The sequence below is a fragment of the Numida meleagris genome, chromosome 1, assembly GCF_002078875.1.
Source record: "Numida meleagris isolate 19003 breed g44 Domestic line chromosome 1, NumMel1.0, whole genome shotgun sequence".
NCBI classification, from domain to species: domain Eukaryota; kingdom Metazoa; phylum Chordata; class Aves; order Galliformes; family Numididae; genus Numida; species Numida meleagris.
Window position 1 is genome coordinate 45,742,419 of NC_034409.1, and position 24,190 is coordinate 45,766,608.

The 24,190-nt window shown below is 39.7% G+C and overlaps 1 protein-coding gene across 1 annotated transcript in view; it reads left to right on the forward strand.

The window, feature by feature from the left end:
* The window catches only part of PLXNC1 (plexin C1), a 67,476-nt gene that overhangs the window by 13,824 nt on the left and 29,462 nt on the right, over positions 1-24,190 (forward strand). The window contains exons 4-15 of the mRNA XM_021386539.1: positions 1,520-1,620; positions 6,401-6,515; positions 7,518-7,662; positions 10,386-10,455; positions 11,777-11,852; positions 11,972-12,028; positions 16,065-16,204; positions 17,417-17,596; positions 18,926-19,013; positions 19,918-20,124; positions 20,237-20,428; positions 23,858-23,957. Of these exons, the coding sequence (XP_021242214.1) occupies positions 1,520-1,620; positions 6,401-6,515; positions 7,518-7,662; positions 10,386-10,455; positions 11,777-11,852; positions 11,972-12,028; positions 16,065-16,204; positions 17,417-17,596; positions 18,926-19,013; positions 19,918-20,124; positions 20,237-20,428; positions 23,858-23,957 (1,471 nt within the window). The remainder of the gene's footprint in view (positions 1-1,519; positions 1,621-6,400; positions 6,516-7,517; positions 7,663-10,385; positions 10,456-11,776; positions 11,853-11,971; positions 12,029-16,064; positions 16,205-17,416; positions 17,597-18,925; positions 19,014-19,917; positions 20,125-20,236; positions 20,429-23,857; positions 23,958-24,190) is intronic.

A 24,190-nucleotide genomic window follows, 5' to 3' on the forward strand; every position in this document is an offset into this window, starting at 1 on the left:
TTGTTATCATCTTCAGGTAGGCCTAGACTTAACAAATGAGTGAACAGACAAACAAACAAACAAAAGAACAACTCCACGATTAGAACTGATTAAGGCACGTACATAGTAAGGCTGAGTGATCCTGTGAGCTTCTGCACATGGACACCTACTTCAGAGCCACATCCCAAGCCAAGAGCAGCTCCCAGTAGCCCGTGCAGTCACTGCAGCGTGTCCTGCAGCAGGGCTGCTGAGAATCAACTCAGCAAATTCCATTGTCTCACCTATAGTTGGGAAGATGGCAGGAAAAACATGAGGGCCATCTGAGCAGGATGGGATTTTACCCCAGCACGTGGCCACTTTATTTACAGTAAGATCACTTATCCAGCAGTGAACATAAATGTTAGCCTGCCGTCTGAGGGAGTGGGTAAGTTGGTGGGACAGCTCCTGACTGATGCAAACCATATATCGCAAGTGCAGAAACTTTCAAAATTTCAGTCAAAAATAGATGTAAATATTCGAAGGAAAGGCTTCCATTTTCTTTGGCACTGGTAAAAGAGGAACTTCTAAGGAGGAACAAGAGTTTTCAGGAGTACATGCTTCTCTAATAATCTCCTGTAACTTAAATAAAGTGTCTGCGCTGTCTTTTTTTCACTTGCCAGTAGTCTGAGATGTTGGTTAGTTTCTGAGCATACTATCTCACACACCTTCAGGTAAACTGAGTTTTACAACACGTGTTTGGAAAACAATAAATACCTATATAAATACCTGCTATATATCCTTGTTTCTGTTCACATAGCATAGGAGCTTACAAATTTGTAAACAAATGGTTTGAATCAGGAATAATTTTCTGATTAATATTATTAATTAACGTTGTTATTAATAACATTATTGTATTTGTAAACAGCTTTCTCTTTTTCTTTTTCCTTTCCTTTTCTGAAAATGGCTGACTAGGATATTCAAGCTGAATGTACAAGTATAGATACATACAATATAGCCACAATTATCTATATTTGCTTATTGAAATAGCATTTGCTTGCATGCATGCTGAGTAGTTGCATGCGCTTGTTCCAGTGTGCACATGCAGTTACCTGACATGTTGATGTAAACACAGAAGCATTTTGTTTTGCGCATGCATTTTTGAATGCACCTTCATCAATCATTTAAAAATTTCAGTTCTGATGAGAGGAAAACTATGCTACTGAGCAGAGTATTGTTCATAAAATAAATCTCCTTTCTATTGTTGCCTATAACTCACTATGCTAATCAGACTTTCCTGCATTACTCTGTCCATGCTGGCCTTTGAGTGGTAGAACCAAATTGTCATTGTCAGAGGAGTTTCACCATCTGATGGCAAAATGCAGCGTGTGTAAAATAGGCCGCATATTTCTATCCAAAGGTCTTCTGGCAGAGGGGAGTCCATAAGGAAACTTCTCTGAAGGGATCGTGCTTGACTGATGTCAGAATTTTTATGGTAACCCTCAATTCCCTTGTTTCTGGAGGCGATTTTAATTTGGTGTATTATTGCATTCTTTGGTTTTAGGTGAGAAGAATACCAGTTGCAAATTGTAGTAGATATGTTTCCGAGCAAGAATGCTTATCTGCAAAGGATCCCTACTGTGGGTGGTGTTCTTTGAATCAAAGGTATTTTCTGGTATTTTAGCCTTGCATATAAAAGCAATGCATTATTACTCAGTGTACATTTTTACAGGCTTGGGGGTATTCAGCATCAAGATTGTATCTACTGAATTTTTATGAAATCAATCATGGCCATAAATGTGAGACGCTGTATTGTTATGTGAAAAGGAGCTCTGCACCTTTTAAAGCATGTATTAGCCCTCAAATTTTTGAGATCAACCCATAAAATGTATGTTAAGCTAAGAAGAAATTATTCTGGTTTTAGAACGCATGTTTTTGCTTTCAAAATTGATTGAGAGGTAAAACTGTATACTTGTCCTTGAAGCATCTTAATAGGGAGCCTCTTGCATAGGAGAACCAGGAAAGAGTGCTCAGTTGCCTTCAGTATTCATAGTGCTTTGGAATCACTGCCCTTCATTTAGGCTAGGGGAGAATTAGTTTCTAAACACTTAATCCTTGCATTTGAGTGATAAGTTTTGCTGCTTTCTTTGAATCAAGTTCTAAAGTGACTGCATGTCTTTGGCCTGGATTTAAGGAACTCCTGGGTATTCGAGCCTTGTCTTGACAACTGCAAGAAATCATATTGTGTAAACCCACCTGATCGAGCTCCATCTTAAATTTACGTAGGCCTGTTGTCCTCTCTGCCTTGACTGTGTCGCTCTCCAAGAGTTTCATTTTTCTCCTGGTTAAAATCTCTCACCTCGTTTTCATCACACATGCATTTGTGTTTAGGTTATACTTGCCTGTTCTGTTGCCCACATTGCTTTGGCTTCAATAGGTTTTCCTCATCCCTCACATTTATCTTCTCACTGTTTTTGTGAAAACAGTCCCCTTCTTCACTTTCATTTTGCTGTACTGGAACAACTAATGTCACTAAGCTCCTTTCGTATAAGACACTGCTTTCTTTAACTCTGTTGAAGTTCACCCTCTGTGAAGTTTTTACACATCCTTTTCCAACAAGGGTTGGAAGGTAGCTATCAAACGATTCCACAGAAGATTCCAACTGTACGTTGCTCAGTGGTCTTTAATCCCTCCCAGTCTGTCCAGGAAGCACCTTACTTAGTGTGTCCAGGGATCACAAATGTCTTTTTCATGACTACATCACATTGATGGGCCACATTCATCCATGATCAAATAAAGCCCCCGGGCCCTTCTTTTTCTCTGTTTTCTTTCCAGCTGATGAGTTTCCAGTCTACAGCACATATGGGTTGTGAGATTTTTATTGCTGTAGGTACATGTTCTTGTATTTGATGCTTCAAAATGTCATCCCATTTCAAAGTTATCCAAGTTTTTCTGTCTGATGGTCTCACCCTGCTCTGCACGATAATGTTCCCGACATCATCAGATGCTATCAGCATAGAACTTCTTTTTATACCAGTTCATAATTGGTTAAAACATTAAAGAAAACTGATTATGAGATTGATTTGTTTTACCATGTTACCATGGTTTTGCTGAAGATCTGCTTCTTTGTATTTCTAAAGGTGGTTACCAGAAGAGAGTAGGTGTTTATTCTGTAGTGTTTGTTTTTTTTTTCCAAAATCTCTTTCTCTCTTTTGCTACCTTGTTAGAGACTGTATTAATTACAGCTTTAAGCTTTTCAGGCTTTTAGTTATCTTATAAAGATAACAGTTATCAGTCAGTAAATCCCCTCCTTATAAGGGAAATCACCATAAGTTTCCACCTAGTTGAAACAGAAGTAATTTGGAGAAAAAATGGATTACTGTAATATGATTCCTCTTCAACGCCTACATATTTTCTTCGTTGTTAGCACTTAGCATCATTAGATGTCTGTTTTTTTTGGAGAGAGATCTGATTTTATCATTAGGTAAAAGAGAGGAAGGCATGTTTTTAGCAGGTATTTTTATCAGTGTCTGTACATGTCCACTAAAGCAATAAATTCCATAATAATTTTTTAAAGACAATGTGAACTCAAATCCAGTATTTTGATGAAAAATATGCACATCTTATTATAAGTGAAAACAAAATGAAACAAAATGTTACTACTCTCTTTTTACTCTGTCTTCCATAGGGACAAATATGTATATTCCCCTTTTCCCTTAAAATCATTCCAAACAATTAGTCATAGAATAGTGTGATTTCCCCTAATGTTTATGTATTTTCTATAGATGAATTGCATTTATCCAAAGTATGTTACAATTATTCCAGTAGAAGGCACTGATGTTTTACATGTATTTTCAATACGGAAATAACACAATATGTCTGTATGTGCCTGAAATTTGATCTTGAATTTTATGGGGTATTGAGAGCAGAAAGTGTCCCTTTGCAAACCCCCATGGAAGTCTTTAAGCGTCCTTCTCCCTAAATGTGCTCTCTTCTCTCAGTTAATTAACCTCACCCTTTGCTTTGTGTCTTGTCTTGCTATTATGTCTAAATTCTCTTTTGTGTTGTATAGGGTCTGGTCCAGCGTGCCTTTCCAAGCAAACTAGTGTCCAGAATCTTTCAGCTACCTTTGCTGCATTCATATTTTTACTTTCTTAGTAGTTATCTGAATTTGTATGTTACTTTTCAGAACCATATTTACGTTCATTACAGTGTGCTTGCAAACAGTGTAAGTTGTCCCAAAATAAGTATGTAACAAAAAAGTCTTATCCTTAAGTGAGTGGAATTCATGTTACTCTTGGCTTCTGCAAGGCAACTGGGTGAGTTTATGCTGAGAGACATCAGATCCTCTACTTCCCCGTGTGGCTGTTTCCTATGAAATGACCATTCTCCACTGCACATTGTTTGAATGTTAATCATCTTTTAGGGCACAAAAAGACAAGTCTTCCCTGACATGAAGACAAGTACAGCCCATGGTAGTAGGTGATAGAACATTTTTGCCATGAAGCTCCTAAGTTCTTCATTGTAGATGAGGGAAACTGGCTTACTTGCTCTGGCAGTCCAAGAATATAATTATCTTTGTCCTAGGACAGTTTTGAATATTCAGCTTTATCAACTGTTTTCTTATTTAAAATTTTAGTATTAATGTCACTGAAATGCATGTCTTTATTTAGTGCCAAGTATGACAAGCATGTAGCCTTGTATGTTCACGAGTGTGATCCTCAGTCTATCAGAAACTATTGGATGTTTCTCTCCCATGTCTCATTGCCAGTTAGACTTATTTAACTGCGTAGAGGCAAGCATCTGGTTTATGGGCATCTGTTGATGACAGATTCCATCCATAGAACCATTGTGGTTCTAAAACAGTGCTGATGGACCTTTGCGATCTCAGTGAGGTGAGGAAAGATATAAATTAGACTGAAATTTGTCCTGGTTGAGTCAGTTTGAAATATGTCAGGCATACTCTCAATTTCTGACAGTGTAGTTATGATCTGAATGTATTCAGATGCAAAGCTCCGTAAGCTTCTTGTGTAGCAGTTTCCTCAGTTAGACCACAAAGGAAGTGACCTTGTATTTAAGTGCATTCCCATTGCCAACATCTTGATTTAAAGAGAAAATAGGTTTATGGCTTGTATGGTTTGTGGGGTTATTTTGAGCATTTTGGAAATTGATGGATGTTTTTCTTTAAAGTCTTTCATGTGTTCTCCTTCTGGAGAGCAAAGACATTGTTCGTGAAGTATGTTTATCCAGAGAGCTCCTAGTGGAAAGACTATACCAAGGTCCACATGTTTCAAGAATGCCCACATTTCAAGTTTTTAGCGAAAGAATAGTTCCATAAGGCACATGTCACTGTCACACGATTGAAGCTAAACATGCTTCTCCCGTTTGTAGAAAAGTGTTATTATTAAAACATTAATATTAAAACCGCATCTATTTATGAATATTCACTTTTAATATTAAGATACATGCATTTAGCAATAACTTTACTTGCTTGCTTTAGAAAATTACTTGAAGTTAATCCATGAATTGTTCATTAGCTGTTCACACCAGGCAGTATTTTAAGGATTAATCCCTCAGACTCAGTGATCGTCTATCTAATTTGTATGTCAATGTCCTTCATTCCTTATTGCATTTTTTCATTTGTGTAATCTTTATAGTACTTATATATCCTGGTGTTTCCTCACTCTTTCTTAATTTTATGCTGTTGTATAGTTTCTTTATCCTACAATTTGGCATCGGTAACATTTTCATTTACTTTTTACCATCCTACTTCTGAAATTAATTTTATTATTGAAGATAGAGATATATTTTTGAATTACCTTTTCAAAACAGGTGTTTATAACCAAAAGCAAAGATTACCCTTCATATCAGTGGACAACAGAGGTGACTGGAAAGAAAGATTAATTCATCTCAGCTTTACGTTGAAAGTGTAGCTCCACGTCTGAGCTTCACCCTCATCTCCTCTTATTTACATTGGAGAGAAAAAGCAGTTTTCATAGTGTGGTTCATTTCATTCTTGGATTAATGTCTAAAATAGGTTAGGATAACCTGATCCTGAAAGAGCATATTTCTCTCCATTGAGTTTAGAGGGAAATGGGGGAGGTCAGATTCAGAGCTGTACAATGAAGCAGTCAAAAGTCAGGGTAATGAAGTCTGTCCCTGGCTACCAAGTCTGTTGTTACTTGCCAAGCATCTAACATTTGCTTGAGTCCCATTGACTTAATTAGGCCCCTAGAGCATATATCAATGCATTCTAATTTATTTTGATAAGCAAAAGATTTTACTGGTTGTTTCCCTGAAGCTTTTTGCAGTTATAACCATATTCCCTGTAAAAAATCAATAGTGTTCCTGTAAAAAATCAATAGCATACTAAATAAGTTGAAGTACAGTGTCTGAAATCAAAGCCACCATAAGGAAGCTAGTAAAATCTTATGTATAATTTTAGGTGCACATTAAAAGAAAATTGCACACGTTCAAACAGCACAAAGGGTTGGTATAACATTTCACATGCACCTGATAAAGATCTGAAAATCCTGCTAAGGTTCCCTGCCAGAAATCAGGTATGTACACCCAGTTTTATGCATGTTTGTTTATCGTGACTTAAAATGTGTCATGTTGTCACTTATTGCAGCTTCCCTTCTTTTGTCACGACATTCCATATATTAGCCCCTTTTACCTCAACAATTGGCAAATGTATTGGAAAGCTCTGTAAGTTGAGTATGTAGATCAAACAGATGTTCTCTTCCTCTCCTATAAAATATATCTTGAAGCTATACTTCATGATGTTGACTCAAAGATTTGCTATACTGACAAAGACAACTTTTTGATTGTATCACTTTATTAGCTATTTTCATATTTCCAGTGACTATGTATTGAGTTCATTATGTAAGTTCTGAGCTTTGTAACAAGTTATAAAACATTCACTGGGACACATATGCTAGCATAAATGCATCTTTAAGTGCTTGATGTTAGTATTTTCTCAGTATCTGTTCTCAGCAAACATAGCCTTGAGTATTTGATTATCAAGTATTGTGACTGGCCACTTAATCTGCATGCTATTGTCTCTGGTTTCCTGATTGAATGCATTAATGTGCTCATATTTGTAAAGCACTCTCAGCCAGAAACAAAGAATAATTAATTACAAGACAAATTCTGTTTCATAATTAAGTGCATTTTGGATATGAATGCAAATGTAGGCTCTCTGTGAGGATTTGTAATTCTTGCTCAAATATTTTGAAGGAACTGTTATAGCATATAATACTGCCACAGCAAAATTCTTGTTTAAAAATCCAGAATAGTCTAGATTGCTCCCCTCACATACATTAGAGATCTATTTAATTTGTGTAAGTAAGCCATGATGTTCCTTTCAGGACTCTTTGTATTGTTTCTCCACTTGGGAGAGGTCTTCTCCTTTGAGAAGCTGCCTAATGAATTTGCTGCTGCTGCCACAAAAGAATATGTTTGTGCATTTCATAGCTTGAAGTTTTCTATAAAGGCAAAGTGGCAACTTAACAAGTATTACAAGAAATCTATTGAATGCTTATGTTTTTATTGTTTTATAGATTTCCGTGTCTGCAAGTATAAGCAAAACCCTTACTTCCTGTATAATAAAAATTATAAAACCTGTTGAAATGCTTTCTGAAAAAGTAGTGCTGAAAAATTCATCTTGTGTCTACAATCTCACTACTCTGGTGACAATGGATAATGGTATGTCTTAATATTACATTTATTTAATACTTATTGGCTGTCATTTATTACTGAGGAGAACTGTGCATAAATACAGATCTTATAACAGTAGGTAATACTTTTTATTAAATGTCATTAAAAAAATTATTCCTGTTTTGTCAAGTGATTTTGAGTATACTTAAAGTACTCTTGATCATTAACAATTTGTTATTATGGAGTCCTCTCTAGAAGTAATGAAACACATTAACATGTAGCGAGAAGCAGCTTCTTCAAATCAGCCCTGGAGGTATTTAAGAGATGTATGATGTGGTGCTAAGGGTCATGGTTTAGTGATGGATCTCGGTAGGCCAGGTTGATGGTTGGACTTGGTGATCCTGAAAGTGTTTTTCAACCTTAATGATGCTATGATTCTATGTGATACTTAGGTGCTAAATTATGGAATGTCTGGATTTTTTTTAGCTGTTCTCTAGGTTTTGGTCTCAAAGTTCAGGTGATAATCCTTTGCAGTAGAGTCTTATTGGACTAACAAGAGGAAAACAACCACCTTGCATTGTTTCGGTGATCTATATAGAAGCACAGAGCTTTTTTAATACACGTTGTCTTTGCACCTTTCTTATGTTGTCAATGTTGGAATACAAAATAGAGCTAGGTTCCCCGCAATTTCAGTAGCTCATCCAAAGCCTTGGCATGGCAAAAGTTCCTCTGGTATCATGTAACTTTTGTGTGCCAAGTTCCAAGTTCCTGTCCAATATTTATTTGAGAATCAAGAAGAAAAGACTGTCCCTAGCAGTTGACAGTAAGGGTGATATACACAAGTATTCTGGACTATTAAGCTGGCTTTAGTAAACACTGTAAATGGGTTTTTACAAGGAAAAAAGCAGTAGAGAGGAAAATATGTCCTTTATTAACCCAGACTGAGAAGCCATATTTTCCTGCAATTATGGAATACATTGTCATTTTGGTTCTCTGTCTTCCTGGTCTAGAACTTTCTCTTACTCAATTAGCTGGTCTTTAGAGTGTATAGTATTATGGAACCTTGCATACCTTGCCTGTGCTTTGTGCCAGAGATGAGCCCTTTTACTGTGTTAAGCAGAAGGCTGTGAGCTTAATTTGCGCCTGACAATAGTACTGCCATTTGTGTGCTCCTATGACTTATGCTAGTGAATAATAGAAATGTAGGAACTATATTGACTGTTTATGGTACCTCATGTAAAGTGACCTCAGTCTCACCTGAATAGGCAACTGCAAAACTCCTTCAGGTGTCATTTCCAGAAAAAAAGAAAAAAAAAGTTGGAACTATCTGCTATTCAGTGCAGTCACGTGGGCTCTGAAAGGTCAGCCTAGGCCATGCAGAAAGCAGCAGGTTTTTTTTCTCTGAATTTCAGTACGGACAAAATCAGGAAAACATTTTTGACAGTATTGTTGTTAAAGTATTTAAATAAACTTAGAAGAAAGCATTGCCAAAAATTGATAAATTTTAAGGTTTTACTTATTACTCCTAGTAAAATACTGTATTTCAGTAGCTCACGGTTTGAGCTCTCATATAATGAACTAGGAAAGTCATTTAGGCAATTTTGTGCCCAGCATGCCAGATTTCTGCAGACATGTAGATTTCTGAAGATAAAAATGGGTGTTTGGTGGAGGATTTCAAAGTGTCTATATGCGCTCATCCACATCTTCAATTACTGAAATAACTTTAAAATCAGACTCTTTGCTTTCCATTTAGTAAGGTATTTAAGCACACCAACAGTCCCAAGGGTTGTTTCTAACAAGCTGTCAGGTGACCTTTGCAGTAAGCTCCCAAGTGCCATGCTGGCATGTGGAGCTAGGAGATGCTATCTATTTAGCAATTTAAATGTAGCCAAAGCTGGTTTTCATCTGAACAAGCCAGCCTCTGATAAAGGCACAGCTTTCTCTACCTTTGCAAGGTGTATATACTTTAAATCTGTGTAGCTTTCCTGCATTAAAAAGCTATCTGCTTCTTAGCACAGGAAAGCTAGAAAGGTCTGCACACGTGGGTTTCATTTGATCTCAGACAGTCATTCATTTTGCAGACGTACACATCTGCAGGCACACAGATGAAAGAGACCATGGCTTAAGTGGTATATAGCTAACTCTGTTTTTCGATGTGGTATTCTGCTCATGGGAGAAGATCCTCTTTCATTCCACAGCTGCCAGCGAATTGTCGGTATAGTAATTACTAGCTGAAATAATAGCAAATTGACTCATGCAATCATAAAAGATTTAAATAGGATGAAAATTGCTACTGCATAGATTACAAAAGAAGACTCTGAACCCAAGTGAGACAGAAAGAGATAGAAGTACAGTATGTCGGGGTCTCCTGCGTTAGAACAGCCTGTTCTGTTATGCTGGAAAGCTCGAATTCAGGGTCTGGCTGTGCCACGGGTATTCTGTGTGCTCTTTAGGAGATGATTTTACATTCTTACTTTGCGGTGACATTTCCTTATCTATATCTTGTCAATAACATTACTTGACTATACTGTGCATAGGTGGCATCTAGCTCAGTTAATGAGTGTGCGTGTAACGTTTGAATAACTCAGCAGAAGGGTGATAGGGAAGGACAAAATCTAGTTTATTAGACAAGAACGTGAGGAATATGTGTGTAAGAGATAGTGCATACCATGTAGAGAACAACTGAATGCATGCGAGCCTCCAGGTCAATTATTTTTTAACAAGTATTTCTTGTAATATTCAGCGTTTGCCTAACAGTCACATTTTTCCAGATTGTCTGGTCCTTGAAGCATCGCTGTCCTCAAGCTCGTGGAATATCACAGAAACATTTCAGTTGGAAAAGTAAGAACCTGGTTCCTACTGCAGTTCTTTGGGGGGGTTATGTGTTTGCAGTGCAAGTATGATCATTCTTTTTTTGTTATTTATTAAGGAAATACATATCACTAAACATAGCTGAATCCCTTTTCTTGCCCCATTTCCTCCTTCTCCTCTTTTTTGATTGCCTTTAGAAAGCTACTTCTTCTGATGACTTTTTTGTTTAACGGGACCCTGGCAGCTGTAGGAGAGGCCTTACAATGACTGAATGACAAGTACCTGAAGAGATAATAAGGGATGTCGTAATGACATTAAAATCCTTTTTGTTCTTGAGAAAGAAGTGGGCCTCTGGTACTCAGGATAAGACCTAGACCAGAGAAATCCTGAGAATCTGTGAAAGTCACCTTATGGAGCTTTCTTTAGATGAGCAGGATGTGATTTAAATGTGGTACATGGATAACATGAATACATTTTAACCAGAAAAAAAAGCATCTAATCTGATAACAATATTAACGAATACCTGTTGTTCTGTATGTATTTTTTTTCAGAGGCAAACTCATTGTTGAGAGCTTGCAGTAGAAATCACTTGTGCCTAGTACATGGCCAAAACTGTTATGATATGTGGTTGTTAAAGCCTAGGTCTGGCTAACGTATACTCTAGGTAGCTATAGTATTTCCTTTCAGAATGCCCCTCTCCTTTATGAGGAGGCTAATTCATAGGCACCTGGGATGAAACTGAACTCCTGCTTTTTGGGCAGTAGCACATCACTGCCTTGTCCCTGGAGCAACATAGGGAAGGAACCTTTACCTCTAAATCATAGCATTTCTCAGCATGCATGGAACTGAGAAGAACATGCTGCTCTTGGCCATCCTCTGTACTGACTGATGCATCAGCTATGAGCTGCTCTCCAACAGGCCTATTTTTTGGTAATGGGAGGCAACAACAAACTAGCAATACTTGCTAATGCTTACGCACACAAGAGTAGAAATTTGGGAAGTTTGCCCTTTTCCAGATAGAACGTACTAACTGGCCACTTACATATCAGAAAAGATCAGAGCAAAATAAAATATAAAGTGCTCTGTCTGCTTCTTGCTTTTCAGAAATGTATGGCTTTCAGCATCTTAGCACAGATTCTATTTCATACTAAATTTGTCCTCAGAATAAGCAGAACAAAACAGTAGGCTTGGAGGGTAGACTCAGGTTATGTTGTACGTATTTCATTACAGGCTTGCCAGGTTTTTCTCTTGGATTTGTGCTTTTTTTCTGTCACTTGAAATTTCACATTCATGACTGAATCTAGATTGAGTCCCTGGATCTTACAAAAACTCTTGTTCTGTGTATTAACAGCTGTTCACGGTGCATACACGACGGTGAGTGTGCCAGCTGTAACTGGACACGTGTCTCTCCTGCCACTGCCTGCCAGGTGAAGTTTGTTGAGGAGAGCTGGAATCCCCTGTGATACCTTTTTGTTGTATTCTTTACATCTGAGCAGTAATCTGTCTCTTTCTTGTCCTGACATGGAGAAATGCTGATTTTTTTCAGGATGTTTGCAGTGCCCAAAATGCTTCCAAGGATATGACCACAGCGCAGAAATCAGAGGTTAGTTAGCATTTTGAGATCAGCATTATTGAAGTACTGTGGGCTGGGGGAGAAATTTTTGTAAAATGAGAGGTTTTTGCAGAGGAATTCAGTTATGGATGAAGAACATAGAAAGATAATGCATATCTTGGATTAAAACTCTTGTTCTTAGTGCTTGGTTGCTGTTTAAAGGTACCAGCAAATTTTTGGGTTTCGGATCCAGGCATTGAGACAGTAAGCACCGCAAAAGCCATGTGCCTACCCCTAGATGCAGCATTTGCAATATTACCTTAAATGCCGTGTTTGCTGTGTTTAGGCACTCCACAAAACCTCGTGGGTAAACTGGAGATGGAACTAACCTCCATCTATCCCACTCAAGCTGGGTAACCGGAAAGGAAATGTTACTGGTGGCACAGTACCTTTCTGAATCTGGTTGTTCAGTTCTCTCCTGAAATCGTAAAGAATGTGTGTGAACTTACCCTTTTTTCCTCACAGGACAGCCTGTTAACCACAAGGTCATTCCTTTATTCTTTATGGTCAAGTGGTTTTATTTTTTTCATAAAACTGAGCAATCTTGTCACCAGTGGTTGCTTATGACATGCAGGCATTAGGAGATGAATGAGTAGTGAAGAAAAATTTGACTGATGAGTAAGTACATAGAGATTTGCCCGTTTTGGTTTCTGTTTTTCTGTGAATGATAGCATGGTTGGTATAAAGAGGCACTGTGTTCTTATCTCTAAATGTTTCATTGGAACTACCCAAACTTTTACCTGTAAAGACAGGAATTACCTCCTAAATCCAGCCATTCAGCTGAGACGTCTTAAACAAGATCACAAAATCTGTCTTATTTTCCACAGAGAAGAGTGAGATTGCAATACTTGGGCTTCTGAACATTAATATTCTGGATTTGGTGTGCATACAAAGCATTATTGCTGGTGAAAGAACAGAGGAAATTCTTCTTTGCTCTGCTTCCAAGCGCATTAATTTGACACTGGTAAATAGTTGGAATTCTCTGGGAGATGGCTTTCTTCCACACGACTTATCTGGAAAAGACAGTGATGGACAAGGCTGTGAAAGCCATAGAGGCAGCCCCAAGACAGATGTTTATTTAGACATGATTGATTCTTTCAGAGAGCTTGAAATTGCATTTGAAATCCTGTTTTCTTTTGACTATTGGGGCTTTAAGAAGAACATATTGGAGGGTCAAGAAAGAGGATTTGTGTCTTCCCACAACCTCAGCAGAGCATTTATATTAATATACTTTCTTTTGGTGATGGGAGCTCCAGCCCTCCTCCTGATTCCAGCTGCTGGTTTCCATGCCTGCACCCTCCTCCCCTTGCACCACAACAACAGCGGGAGTGATTGTACACGTGTGTTTGATGGGGGAACTGATTTGGCTGGAAATCAATGTTATCCGTCAGCAGATTGTTTTTCAGCTGGGTCAGCTGCATGATCCAGGTCTCCGTGAGGCCTCGGAGTCCTGTGCCAGCGCTGGGGAAGGAGCAGTGCAGGGACAGGCAGGAGCTCCCCGGGGAGGCAGAGGCTGATTAAACCAGGCCATTGCCAAGCATCTTGCTGTGACCTGCAGCCGAACTAACCACAGCTCTGAGGATGTGGCTGTCACTGTTTACACAGCCCCAGGGAAGCGCTATGCTGTCCGGGCTAGGGCTAGGTCTCGAAGCTCAGAGCTCTATTGAAGCTGACACGGCAGTGCTGATTTACATCACCTGAGGACCTGCTGCGCCCTTTCTGTGTGCCTCTCTTTTGTCACCATGGCATCGGTGTGCCTCACAACTTCTGGTTTTTATAAATGACATTCTGCCTCTGCTGTTTCCTTCCCTCTCGCTTGCAGGGGCCTCCTCTGGCCAAGCAGGGGCTGTGTGCGCAGGAACTGAGGGGCAGCGGGTCCCTTGCTCTGAGGAAAGAAGGACTGCAGAGCCAGCTGGCCTGCGAGAAAGCCTTGCCTTTCCTATGTTCAGCGTCTTTGCTGCTGAGGAAAGTGCTGCAGATTACCACAGGCAGGCCAGGAGACTGGCTCTCCACTGACAGAGGCCAGCTGGCCCCAGAGCTGCCTTTACCTACCTGATGCCATGCAGCATGGCAGGGTGCAGAGAGGAGGCCTGTGTCATGGTGCTCTGGTGAAGGCTTGGCTGGAGGTGAAACTTCTCCTCACCCTGATTTCCATTTAGCTTAAAAAAAGGGAAGAAGGCAAGCAAAGATTCTGTACAACAACCATACCATTTTTCTTTCTTTGCTTAGACACCCGCTGGCTGTGAGCTGCAGTTTGAAGAGGCCTCATTTCCTGCCTGCACCCCTGGGCACCCTGTGTTTCTGTCTGGTGCTTGCTGTCTTAATGTAGCTTTGGGGGTCTCTGTGTGCTTCTGTGACACTGTATGATTCTGCTGGTTGCCTGTGGGAGCCCAGGGCAGTTTTGGCCTCCTTTATGTAGTGTTTGGCTGGTGGCTGTGTGTGAGGCACCGGGGCACAAGCAGAGGGACAGGACAGGATGTAGCTGCAGTAAGACACTGCTGTTTCAAGGGCTTCAGGCTCTCGGATTTCTGCCTCATTCATCTTCCTCACTTACCAAGGGTTAATTTGATCCCCAGGTCAGGGTGGGAGTGAACTTTCCCCTTCAGCGGTTTGTCAGGCATTTCCTTTGCCCTCCTCCATTATGCCTACCAGAAATCACCTTGGAGCAAAGGAAATTCATTAACAAATTCCTTGCTTTTGCAAGCCCTTTGGCCCCGGCCTTTGCCCTCCATTGCTCTTTCCTAAGGCACAAGCTGTGGCTTTTTGTCAGCTGTGACAGGTCTCACGTTTGTTCTGCATTGCTTAGGCGTTTGATGGTAGTATGTGGGGAAAATGCACTTTCCGAAGCAGGCAGCAGCTGTACTTGCAGAGGATTGGAGGTGGGACCCAAATCATCCCCTCATGAAATGAGCCCAAAGTCATGATGCTATTCTGGGTGCATGAAAAGATCAGTGGGGAGAAAACCGCTGTGGCAACAATGTCCCTAGCTTTCCTAGAGGCTTTGCACTAGCCCTCTTCTCAGTATCAGGGGCTGAACTTACCCAAGGATACATCCACAGGCAGACTTAGCAGAAATCAGGATAATCACAAAACTCTAAAAACTGAATTGAAACTGCTTGTACAGGCAATCTAAAATCAAGCCAGAAATCATTTGCCTGAGATGGTTTCAAACACTTTGTGGTTTCACATGTGTATTTTCCTGGTTTTTTGAATGTTTACAGTTTTCTTTTGATGTCTGAAAGATACACAGAGAGGAACCTGACACTGACTATCAAAATAGGGAAGCATCAAAACTGAGTAAACATGAGATGCTGTCAAGAACATCAAGTAAATATGCTAGGAAAAAATCTCTTGGTGGTGTTAGTTAAGTTAGAGTAGGTAAATGTAAAGATGCACAAAGAAAAACACATAGAAAAGCCCAGTTTAAAAACTAGGTACACTTACATAAGACTGACAGCATCAAAGCAAACTAGGGTTATCCTTAAATGCATGGAGATAGATTTGTGAGCTTCTCTGCATCAAAATGTAATACTAGAAGATTTCTGCAGTTGTACTTCAGGTAGTAAAGCTCGTTCTGGACTATTTCTTGACTTTTCATTCTGGGATTTGACTGCTTTCTTTTTTCAGGTCATGAGAGGTACCTTCATTTGTTTCTCTGATCTCTCACAGTGACAGCACTGTGTTTTTTGTCTTGTGTTGTTTCACAGTTCTTCAAGAGTCACGCAAAATGTATAATTTCAAACTGGGTTTTTATGATACGTACCTTCTAGCATGTCAGATTGTGATTCCTTTTGGCAGATTTCTTATGAGATAAATTGAAGTATAAATTATGTAGGTAAAAATAGTCGGCTTGTAAAGAAGTTGTGATTGACAGTACTTCCCAGGATCAAACTTAACAAGATCTGAAATTAATAAGAAAGATGTATCTCAGTGCCATCAAACCCACATTTCTGAGTGGTGGTTGTTTTTGCTGCTAACTGCCTAGCCTTTTTATAAACAGATTTTGTTTTGCTTTGTTTTCTAATAGCATATCAACATTCATTCCATCGAGCCTTTGTGGATTTCTACATTAGGCAAAAGTGAAATAACAGTCAAAGGAGAAAACTTTACACGTGCATCAGACTTAAAACTGATACTGACGGGAAGCAGTGGCTGTAAACAAGAAATGTGAGTTAGCACATCTCTGAAAAGTACTGCTGTTTATTTTGTATAGTGTAAATTGTGTGTTTATACCCCAAACCCAGTTTTCCCCTAGCAATACGATTTTGTGAACAGTTGTCCTGGACCTCTCCTCAGCAAAGGGAGATGCTCTGCACTCCTTTAATTAATCTTCTACATCATACTCCCAAGGAGTGGAAATGAGTGTGGTGTTTGGGTACAGTACAATGTATGGGGTGGGCAGGTGGGCGTTCTTCTCAACAGTAGTTAGAGCATGTCTGTACATGTGGCTCTTTGGTTCTTGCAGCAGGCAACAAGAAATTAGGTCACAGGAAAACCGAAAGCCTCCGTTTTTGTTTGGCTCTCCTCTGCTTCAGATTATTACCCACATATTCTAGGATTTGGCTTTTGAAGGCACAGACAAGATGCCAGGAAAGGGAATCTCTCATGCAACAACTTGTGCTTTTCTCTATTGATGACTGCACAGTGTAAAGCCTTAGGTAATTAGGCTATCTTATTCTCAATCAGTCATTTTCAGGAGCAGCTGCAATGGCTGCCTGTGATTACCAAGCCCTTTTTATATAGCTTGCACTTGAGCAAGTATTCATATGGTACTGTTCAATTTTTACTTCAACCATGAATTTTCTGAGGACCATGGAAAACAAAAGAGGAGAGAGAGAGGGAAGAACAGAGAGCAAGAAGAGGAGGGGAGAGAGAAGAAAGAGAAGGGAGACAAGTGTGGAGAGGGAGGAGAGAAGGGGGGAAAGAAGGGAAGGAGAGAAAGAGGGGAAAAAAAAGGAAGGGATGACGGAGAGGGAGCAAAAGACAAAGAATGAAAACAGAAAAGTGTGAAAAAGAAGAAGAGTAATCTGAAGATTCTCATTCTTGACTAGCTTTTGAACCATTTTGGTTGAACAGAGAAGCATGAAATAACAGCAAAATCACACACTGCATTACATAGCCTTATCTCGAGGCCTTGAGACCAATATCCATACCATATTGTATGATTATTGTGACACATAGCTACTTCATTCAATAGAAGCCCTACTTTGTCTTTTCCACTCCCTGCTCTCTCTTCACCTCCATCTGGCAGCTGAAAGATTCACTCCTTTCCTCTCTTCATCCTTTGCATTAGGTTAAAGGCTTCATGTAGTAACACCAAATGAGTGACATGATGACATCTGTGATTCAGCATCTGTGACTGTTTTCTTTCTCCTCCAGCATTAAAGTTAGAAATGTGATAAATGATACACAAATGACATTTGCTCTCCCACCAACGCGTAAAGAGGCCAAAAGTGTACGTATACAGGCTGATGGGAGAAAATGTTCACCACCAGTTACCCTGCATTATGTTTCACTGCCAGCATGTTTTGGAATCACACCAAATACCTCCTGGATCAGGTAAAATGTGTCTTTCTATACTTTTTATGTATTTATTAAAACGTAGTTCCACTGAGCCAGTATGAGTGAGCGTTCTTCCTTGGCCAGACTGCAGCTGATAGGAACATGGATGACTGCAGTAATCTGTTGTGGAGCATGAATTTCTGCCGGTGAACTGATTTAACATTTAGCGTACAGATAGGGTCACAGTAGCTGCAAGAATGATTCTGTGATTTGTAGGATTCCATAAACTCCTTACTGCCAGTCTCAAGTCTCCATAGTAGAAGTTAAATGTCATCTGTTTGTGCTAAAGCTAAATCCAGAATTTGAAGGCGCATGTAAATTCAAACTCCAGTTAGCTTTCTTTTGAACTCTGATGAATTTCTTGGTGCTCATATACACTTCACCTTTGAAACAATATGAAGTATCAGTGAATTGAAAGGGAAAATGCTCAGCACTGAAGTGGTAGGTGCAGACTTGCTTTAGGACTGAGTTCTTTAAAGCCAAAAGAGCTCCTTTCAAGTCTCCGCTGTGTTCTGCAGGAAGCTCTCAGCTCGGGTGTCAGACTTGCAGGGTGGTTTGAGACATTCTCAGGCACAGCTTTCCACCTGTCCGTCTGCCTGTGCAGCAGAGTAGCAGAAGGGATTTTACCCGCTTTCATGTTCTCAAGCTGACATCTTGGCATCAAGCTCTGCCAAGTGTGGGTTTGAGGTAATACACTGGGCTGGCAGCTGCAGCAGCTGAGCAGCTACAGGACACGTGCCCTTGCCTCCAGGTGAGGCGCAGCACAGACAGCTGGAAATTAATAATACCTTAAACCACTCCAACTGCGTTCAGCAGAGATGATGAGCCAGTCCTCGTACACAAGCACCATTGCGTGTGCTGAGGCAGATGGTCTGAACATTGACGAGCATGTTTCCTGCAAGGTGCCTGGAGCCACTGGTTTGTCCTGAGGAAGGCAGGAATTAAGCACAGGCAGAGCTGCTTCAGGATAGAGAAATGCCATGAAGTTCTTTCCTCGAGACAGAATATTAACTTGCAGTCTAGTTCTTAGGCTGTGTGAAAAGAAAACAGAAGAAGAGTGTTTTGAAAAAGACACAAGATGTGTTCATATGCTTTCAAGTCATTTGGTTTTGTGCAAAAGCATTTATCATAACATTATGAAGAAAGGATGGCATTACACTATATAGCTCAAATTATCTTGTCCTGCATTTTGACTTTATTTTATAGGCTGCTACCAAAGGAAAATGCATGAGTAATTCATTCACAGCTAAAGCTTTAATAGGGAGTTTATCTGTAGGAAAACAGATAATTTTAACCTTGCCTTCCCCTGTCTTTTTTTTTTAACAGTGGTGGTCGCAAAATAACTACGACTGGTAGAAATTTGAATGTGGTGGACAAAGTGATTATTTCAGATGACCAGAGATCAAACCTCACCGTAAGTCTTAATCTCCTTTACAATGCCAAATGGAGGTCTCTTAAGGGATTAGGTTTTGTTCCTAGGGTTTTAGGGGGATCTCAGCATTTTTCAAATGCTTACACACACTTAACATTAGTCATTCTCCTAAAATAAACATGACCACTTGTAGGATTATGGTTGCATATATCCTCAGTACAGGATCATGGATAAACATAAGCTACTCTCCTGCATGATTCCCTGTGACATTTTCTGTGATCCAGAGTCTTATTCCAAAACTGTCCTTTCTTGAGCACGCCCTCAAGCTCCAGATGCGGTTCTGCTGAAGGAGGGGGTCTTGTATGTCTCTCTAGCACCCACGTGGTGCCAGTGCCTCAGCAAACAGGAGAAGATGAGACAACGTTGAGATGAAAGCCTTCTTCCAAGGCTGTGAGGAGGTGTGCATCTTGTTGCCCCCAGAATTTGTGGCACAAAGACCAGAAAACAGCAGCACCACCCTGTGGAGTCACCCATGGGGATGTCTGCAACAAACTCCACTTTAACAGGTGCAGGAGTGGGGAGAGGCAGTGCCCAAGGGTGCTGGAGTGCTTGTTCTGCTTGTCTCATAGGACCTGCATCAAGGGGAAGGAAGGAGAACTCATCGTCACTATTCCCATCTCACTGCTGGAAGTAGCTGCCGTTGCAGCGTTCAGTCAGCCTTAAAACAGCATGCAGAGAGCATGGTAAACGTGCTTAAAGGTAGACACAGGCTCAACACAGAAACTTTCTCAGGCACTCTGCATGCAGCCATGATCATAGAGAAGACATTTACCAGATTTCTGTGGGAAGTCAGGAAGGCTTTAAAATTATTTTGATTGCTCTGTTTGTAATTGTACACACTGTTGAGTACTTAATGACTATTGCAGCTTTGCTATTGCTTTTCTAGATCTCTGAGCGTCCTCAAAATAAATCTGAGTATCGTTACTTATCGCCAAGTCTGAGCCATGCAACAGAGGGTAAAGTTGTTGATATGATATTTAAAGTGGAAACTACCTTTATACCATGTGTCAAATTGCACTATCACCCTGACCCAGTGTTCATCAACTATCAGCTGCACACTGAGCTGGATCCTGATCTGGAATTAAAAATATATGTAAGTTTGAAAGTAATAAACTGTAGTTGCTTATTTAAAATGGTCATTGAAGTCTCTGTTACATCTTACCGTATTTAGTGACTGCTTATTATCTTCAATTTTTTCCCTATAGAAAGAAAATGACAACTTGAATATTTCTAAAACTGAGGTAGAAGTTTATCTGTCATATATGAACGGTTCACAGACCACAAAGATATGCTTCAGTGTCCAAAATATTACTGAAAAGCCAGACCGTAGCACCATACTGTGCAAATTCAAAAGGGAAGGAACAGAAAAGATTGACTTTTCCACAGTGAAAGTTTTTGTAAGTAGAATTTCCCTTTATGCAATTTAACATTGGTTGTTTATACAAATGTAGTGAAATGTAGCATTAGTGTTCTGGTAATGAATATTCCTTTAGAGGGAAGAATTGGATGCACTTTCTGCTCTCTTGGTACTTGGTTGTCTGTTTATATCCCTTACATCTAAGCATGCCTCCCCAGCGTAGGTATCACTAGCAATTCTGAGTTCTCTTCCAGCCTGGTTGCTGTCACAGTGTCAGAAGCAGTCTTTGCAGCCCAAACTGAGCTTCCTCCTTCTGAACTCCAGGAGAGTGGTAGCTTGTCATACCTCTGGCTGCAGCACAGAAATCAAAGCATCACTGGGACCAGGAGTGCCAGGATCTGTAAGCAATCTGCTGCTGCAGTGTGACTGAGAAAAAAGGATTCTGTCCTCCTGTTCACTTTTCCCCTTTAAAACCAGTGAAGTATCTTGATCTCTAAGTGATCAAGTGCAGAGTGATCACTAAGACTCAAGAGAAAGCATTTCTGGATGAAAAAAGGGTTAAAATTCAACAAGCACCAAGGAGACCAAAGTATTATGAACATGTGGCACAAAGCCAGGCCCAAATATAAGAACATTAGCATGGATTTCAAGGCTAAGTTACATCTTAAGATATTTGCTCCATGAGTAAGATGAAGATACAATTTTTTTTAAATGCAATTATCACCATTGATAATGGAGAAGAATGATACCAGACTCTTATTGCAGTGTATGCTGGTGTAAAACTGGTATAAAGCAGAAATAACTGTATTGACTTCAAGGCATATGGCATATAGTAAAGATTAACGAAGCTATTCTCAATTTCATATCACTGTTAACTGGTCTCCCATCTGTGGATCCTGCCATCTGAGCCACTTACAGCGTGGAAAAGTCTTTCTGAGATGGGTGTTGCATTTAAATATTAACATTGCCTTGCAATGTCACATGCCCATCCTGCAAGCTTCATAGGAATAACTGTCACTGAAAGGTCACCACTTCGCTAGGGCAAATCAAATGCAGTGGTTAAAAATGTAACATTTTACTTGTGGTACTTAATTTTTTTTCCAATAACAAGAAAAATGTGAAAACAGGATACCATCATGTGTTTTCTTTTCAATCATGCAAATAAATAATTGTAGAAAAAGTAGAGCCTCTATGAAGAAAAGATAATCTGGGTGCTAAAGATAAGATTGTTATGGCTTATGAATAAATGTCTCTCTTGCCTCGGTTTTCAGTAAGAAAAAGGGTGTCAAGTATGGGCTCAAAGACAGAGAAGTCTGCAAAGAAGAAATGCCATTCTAGTGACAGAAGCAAGATTCAGACAGATAAGGGGGCTCAAGTCAGGAATAATGGGCTCATTCCCATCACAGCATAGAGAAGGAACTGGCACATGATATTACAGACTTGGTAGGAAAGATTAAAAAAAACAAAAACAGTAGTCAAGAGAGGTACTGTATGACTGGAAAACGCCAGATGTACAACCAGTATTTAAAAAGCAAATAAAACAGAACTCAGCAAATGTAGGTTTGCTGATTTAATCCTAGCTCTATATAAAGCTTTATAATGTGTTTTGAATGAGGGGCTCTTGAAAGACCTAGAGGTAAATGGAAAATGGGGTATTTGCAAACTTCTTTTTAATAAAGGCAGGTTATACTATATATCTTTACTTGGTAAGATGAGTGATTTTCTCAACAACAAGCAACAGTAGTTTGCATGTACCTGGAAGTCATTTGGTAAACTACTTGACATGGTCATTATGAAGATACTAGGAATTAAAACAACTGAATGCTGTGTGTAGGGAGCTGACTCTTGGCAGTGTTGATTTTCATACAGGTATCATTTAATATCACTAGTGACTTGAGCACAAAAATAAGGTATGCACTAATAACATTTGCTGATGGCGTAAAGTTTGGAGGCGTTACTGATCTAGAGGAAATTTCATAATACCATGTAGGAAGAATGAAATGAACATTGGAATAGAAGTCGGATGATTTCAGGTGTACGGTATTTAGTCTGACTCATACACAAAATAAATAGAAGGAAAGAAATGGGGCCACAGACTAGGAAGGTTGTGATGAAGACTGAAGATATTCTAAGTGTGACCTGAAAATTAAATGAATGCTTTGCCTCAGTTTTCAGTAAGCAGTTTTGGAGCACTTTGGTTGGACATAACAAGAAGAGAAAGGCAGATACATTAGTCAAGTTTAGCTACCGATGCATTCCAGCCTTGGAAAAGGCAAATGAGGTCCTAGGAAGACTCAGACTAAAAGTACTTTGTATAAGAACTTGAAAACATTTAGACTATAAAGGAAAAAATACATTTGTTTGAGGAAATAGGGCTGCTTTTTCTTCTGTTCTTTTTAGCCCCAGACATATGTATCATTCCAGCCCTACGGGTTTCCTCTGGCTGCTCACGTCCATGCAGCTGCAATGTGACTATCCAGTTGGCTGTCTCCAGCTGCCCTGGCTGCTCACCTCCTGTGACAAGCCAGCGATTGAATCACCAGATCTCTGCCTTCCCTGTTGTAACCCAAAATAATTTCAACCCAACTCTCCCTTTCAATTATCTGAGGCTCGTTTCTATCCCCAGCACTTGGTGGTATTCTTTTTCTGTATCAAAGTGTATTTTTACTTCTAGTCTGTTTATAGTCTCAGCTACCCTTTATTTATGTGTTTTCATAGTCCTCTTGGAGGTCCTTCTTTGCAAAATTTCTTCTGCCACAATCAACAGTGGTCAGTGTCTGAGTTCAGTGTCTGACAGACTTCAGCACTTCGGTGTATTCCTAAGAACTAATAATGTCTGTCCTGCCTTTGGCAAGCCCACTGGCTGTGGGCAGTGTCGTACATTTAGTGTATGCTGTATTTGTTCTGAAGTTGACCTTCAAGAGCAACCGTGAAGAGGTTGAAACATCTGCAAAGAAAAGGGGAAGAGGACAATGGGCCAGGGCCTCTATCGCAAATGTTACTTCCCTCATTATCAGCTCGAGTTTTACCTTGCTTTTCTGCTCAACAGATTAACACTGTATGTGCAGAGAAATGTTTTGAACTATTGCCTTCCTCGCTTCAAAGTGCCAGAACGTTTAGGAGTGACTCAGAAACGCATGAGCCACTCGGACAGCTGGAGGCTCACCTTCTGCCCTGCCTTACATTCAGTTGAGGGCTCTTGTTTGCATGGTGAAAAATTTGGTCCTTCATTAAAGAGCTCCAAATTTTTCTCTGGGTGCTGCTGTTATCAGGCTTAAACATGAAATGCAGTGGAAGTTGTTTGTATTGGTTTGTGTAATTTTTTCCCAAATTGCTGCACTCTTCCAGGTGATCCACAGAACCAGGGTACTTAATGTGCTTCAGATAATTTTTTTATATATATGAAATGTCATTTTAAGTATTGCTGAAACACTTGTCTTCTATTAACACAGCCATTGCTTTTCTTCAGGTCAAATTAGGAAATTTTGAGCTTGAAGTCAAGCCAACATCATCATACATATATTTATACGTCCTTATTTTGCTACCTATTGTAGTGGGTGTCATAATAGGTAAGTACTATCATATGTTTTCAGTATTTTATTTGCTGCAGGATTTGCAACACATGAACACTTACAAAGAAACACTTAAAAAGAAACCCAAGTGAACAAAAGAGCAAAACCTTGAACTTATTATTATAAACTGAAATTTATCAAAAATATACAAATATATGCACAAGACAAACTTTCTTGTGTAAGACACTCACAGCGTCTTATCTTATCTCAGGGTGTCCTTCCCCTTTCGC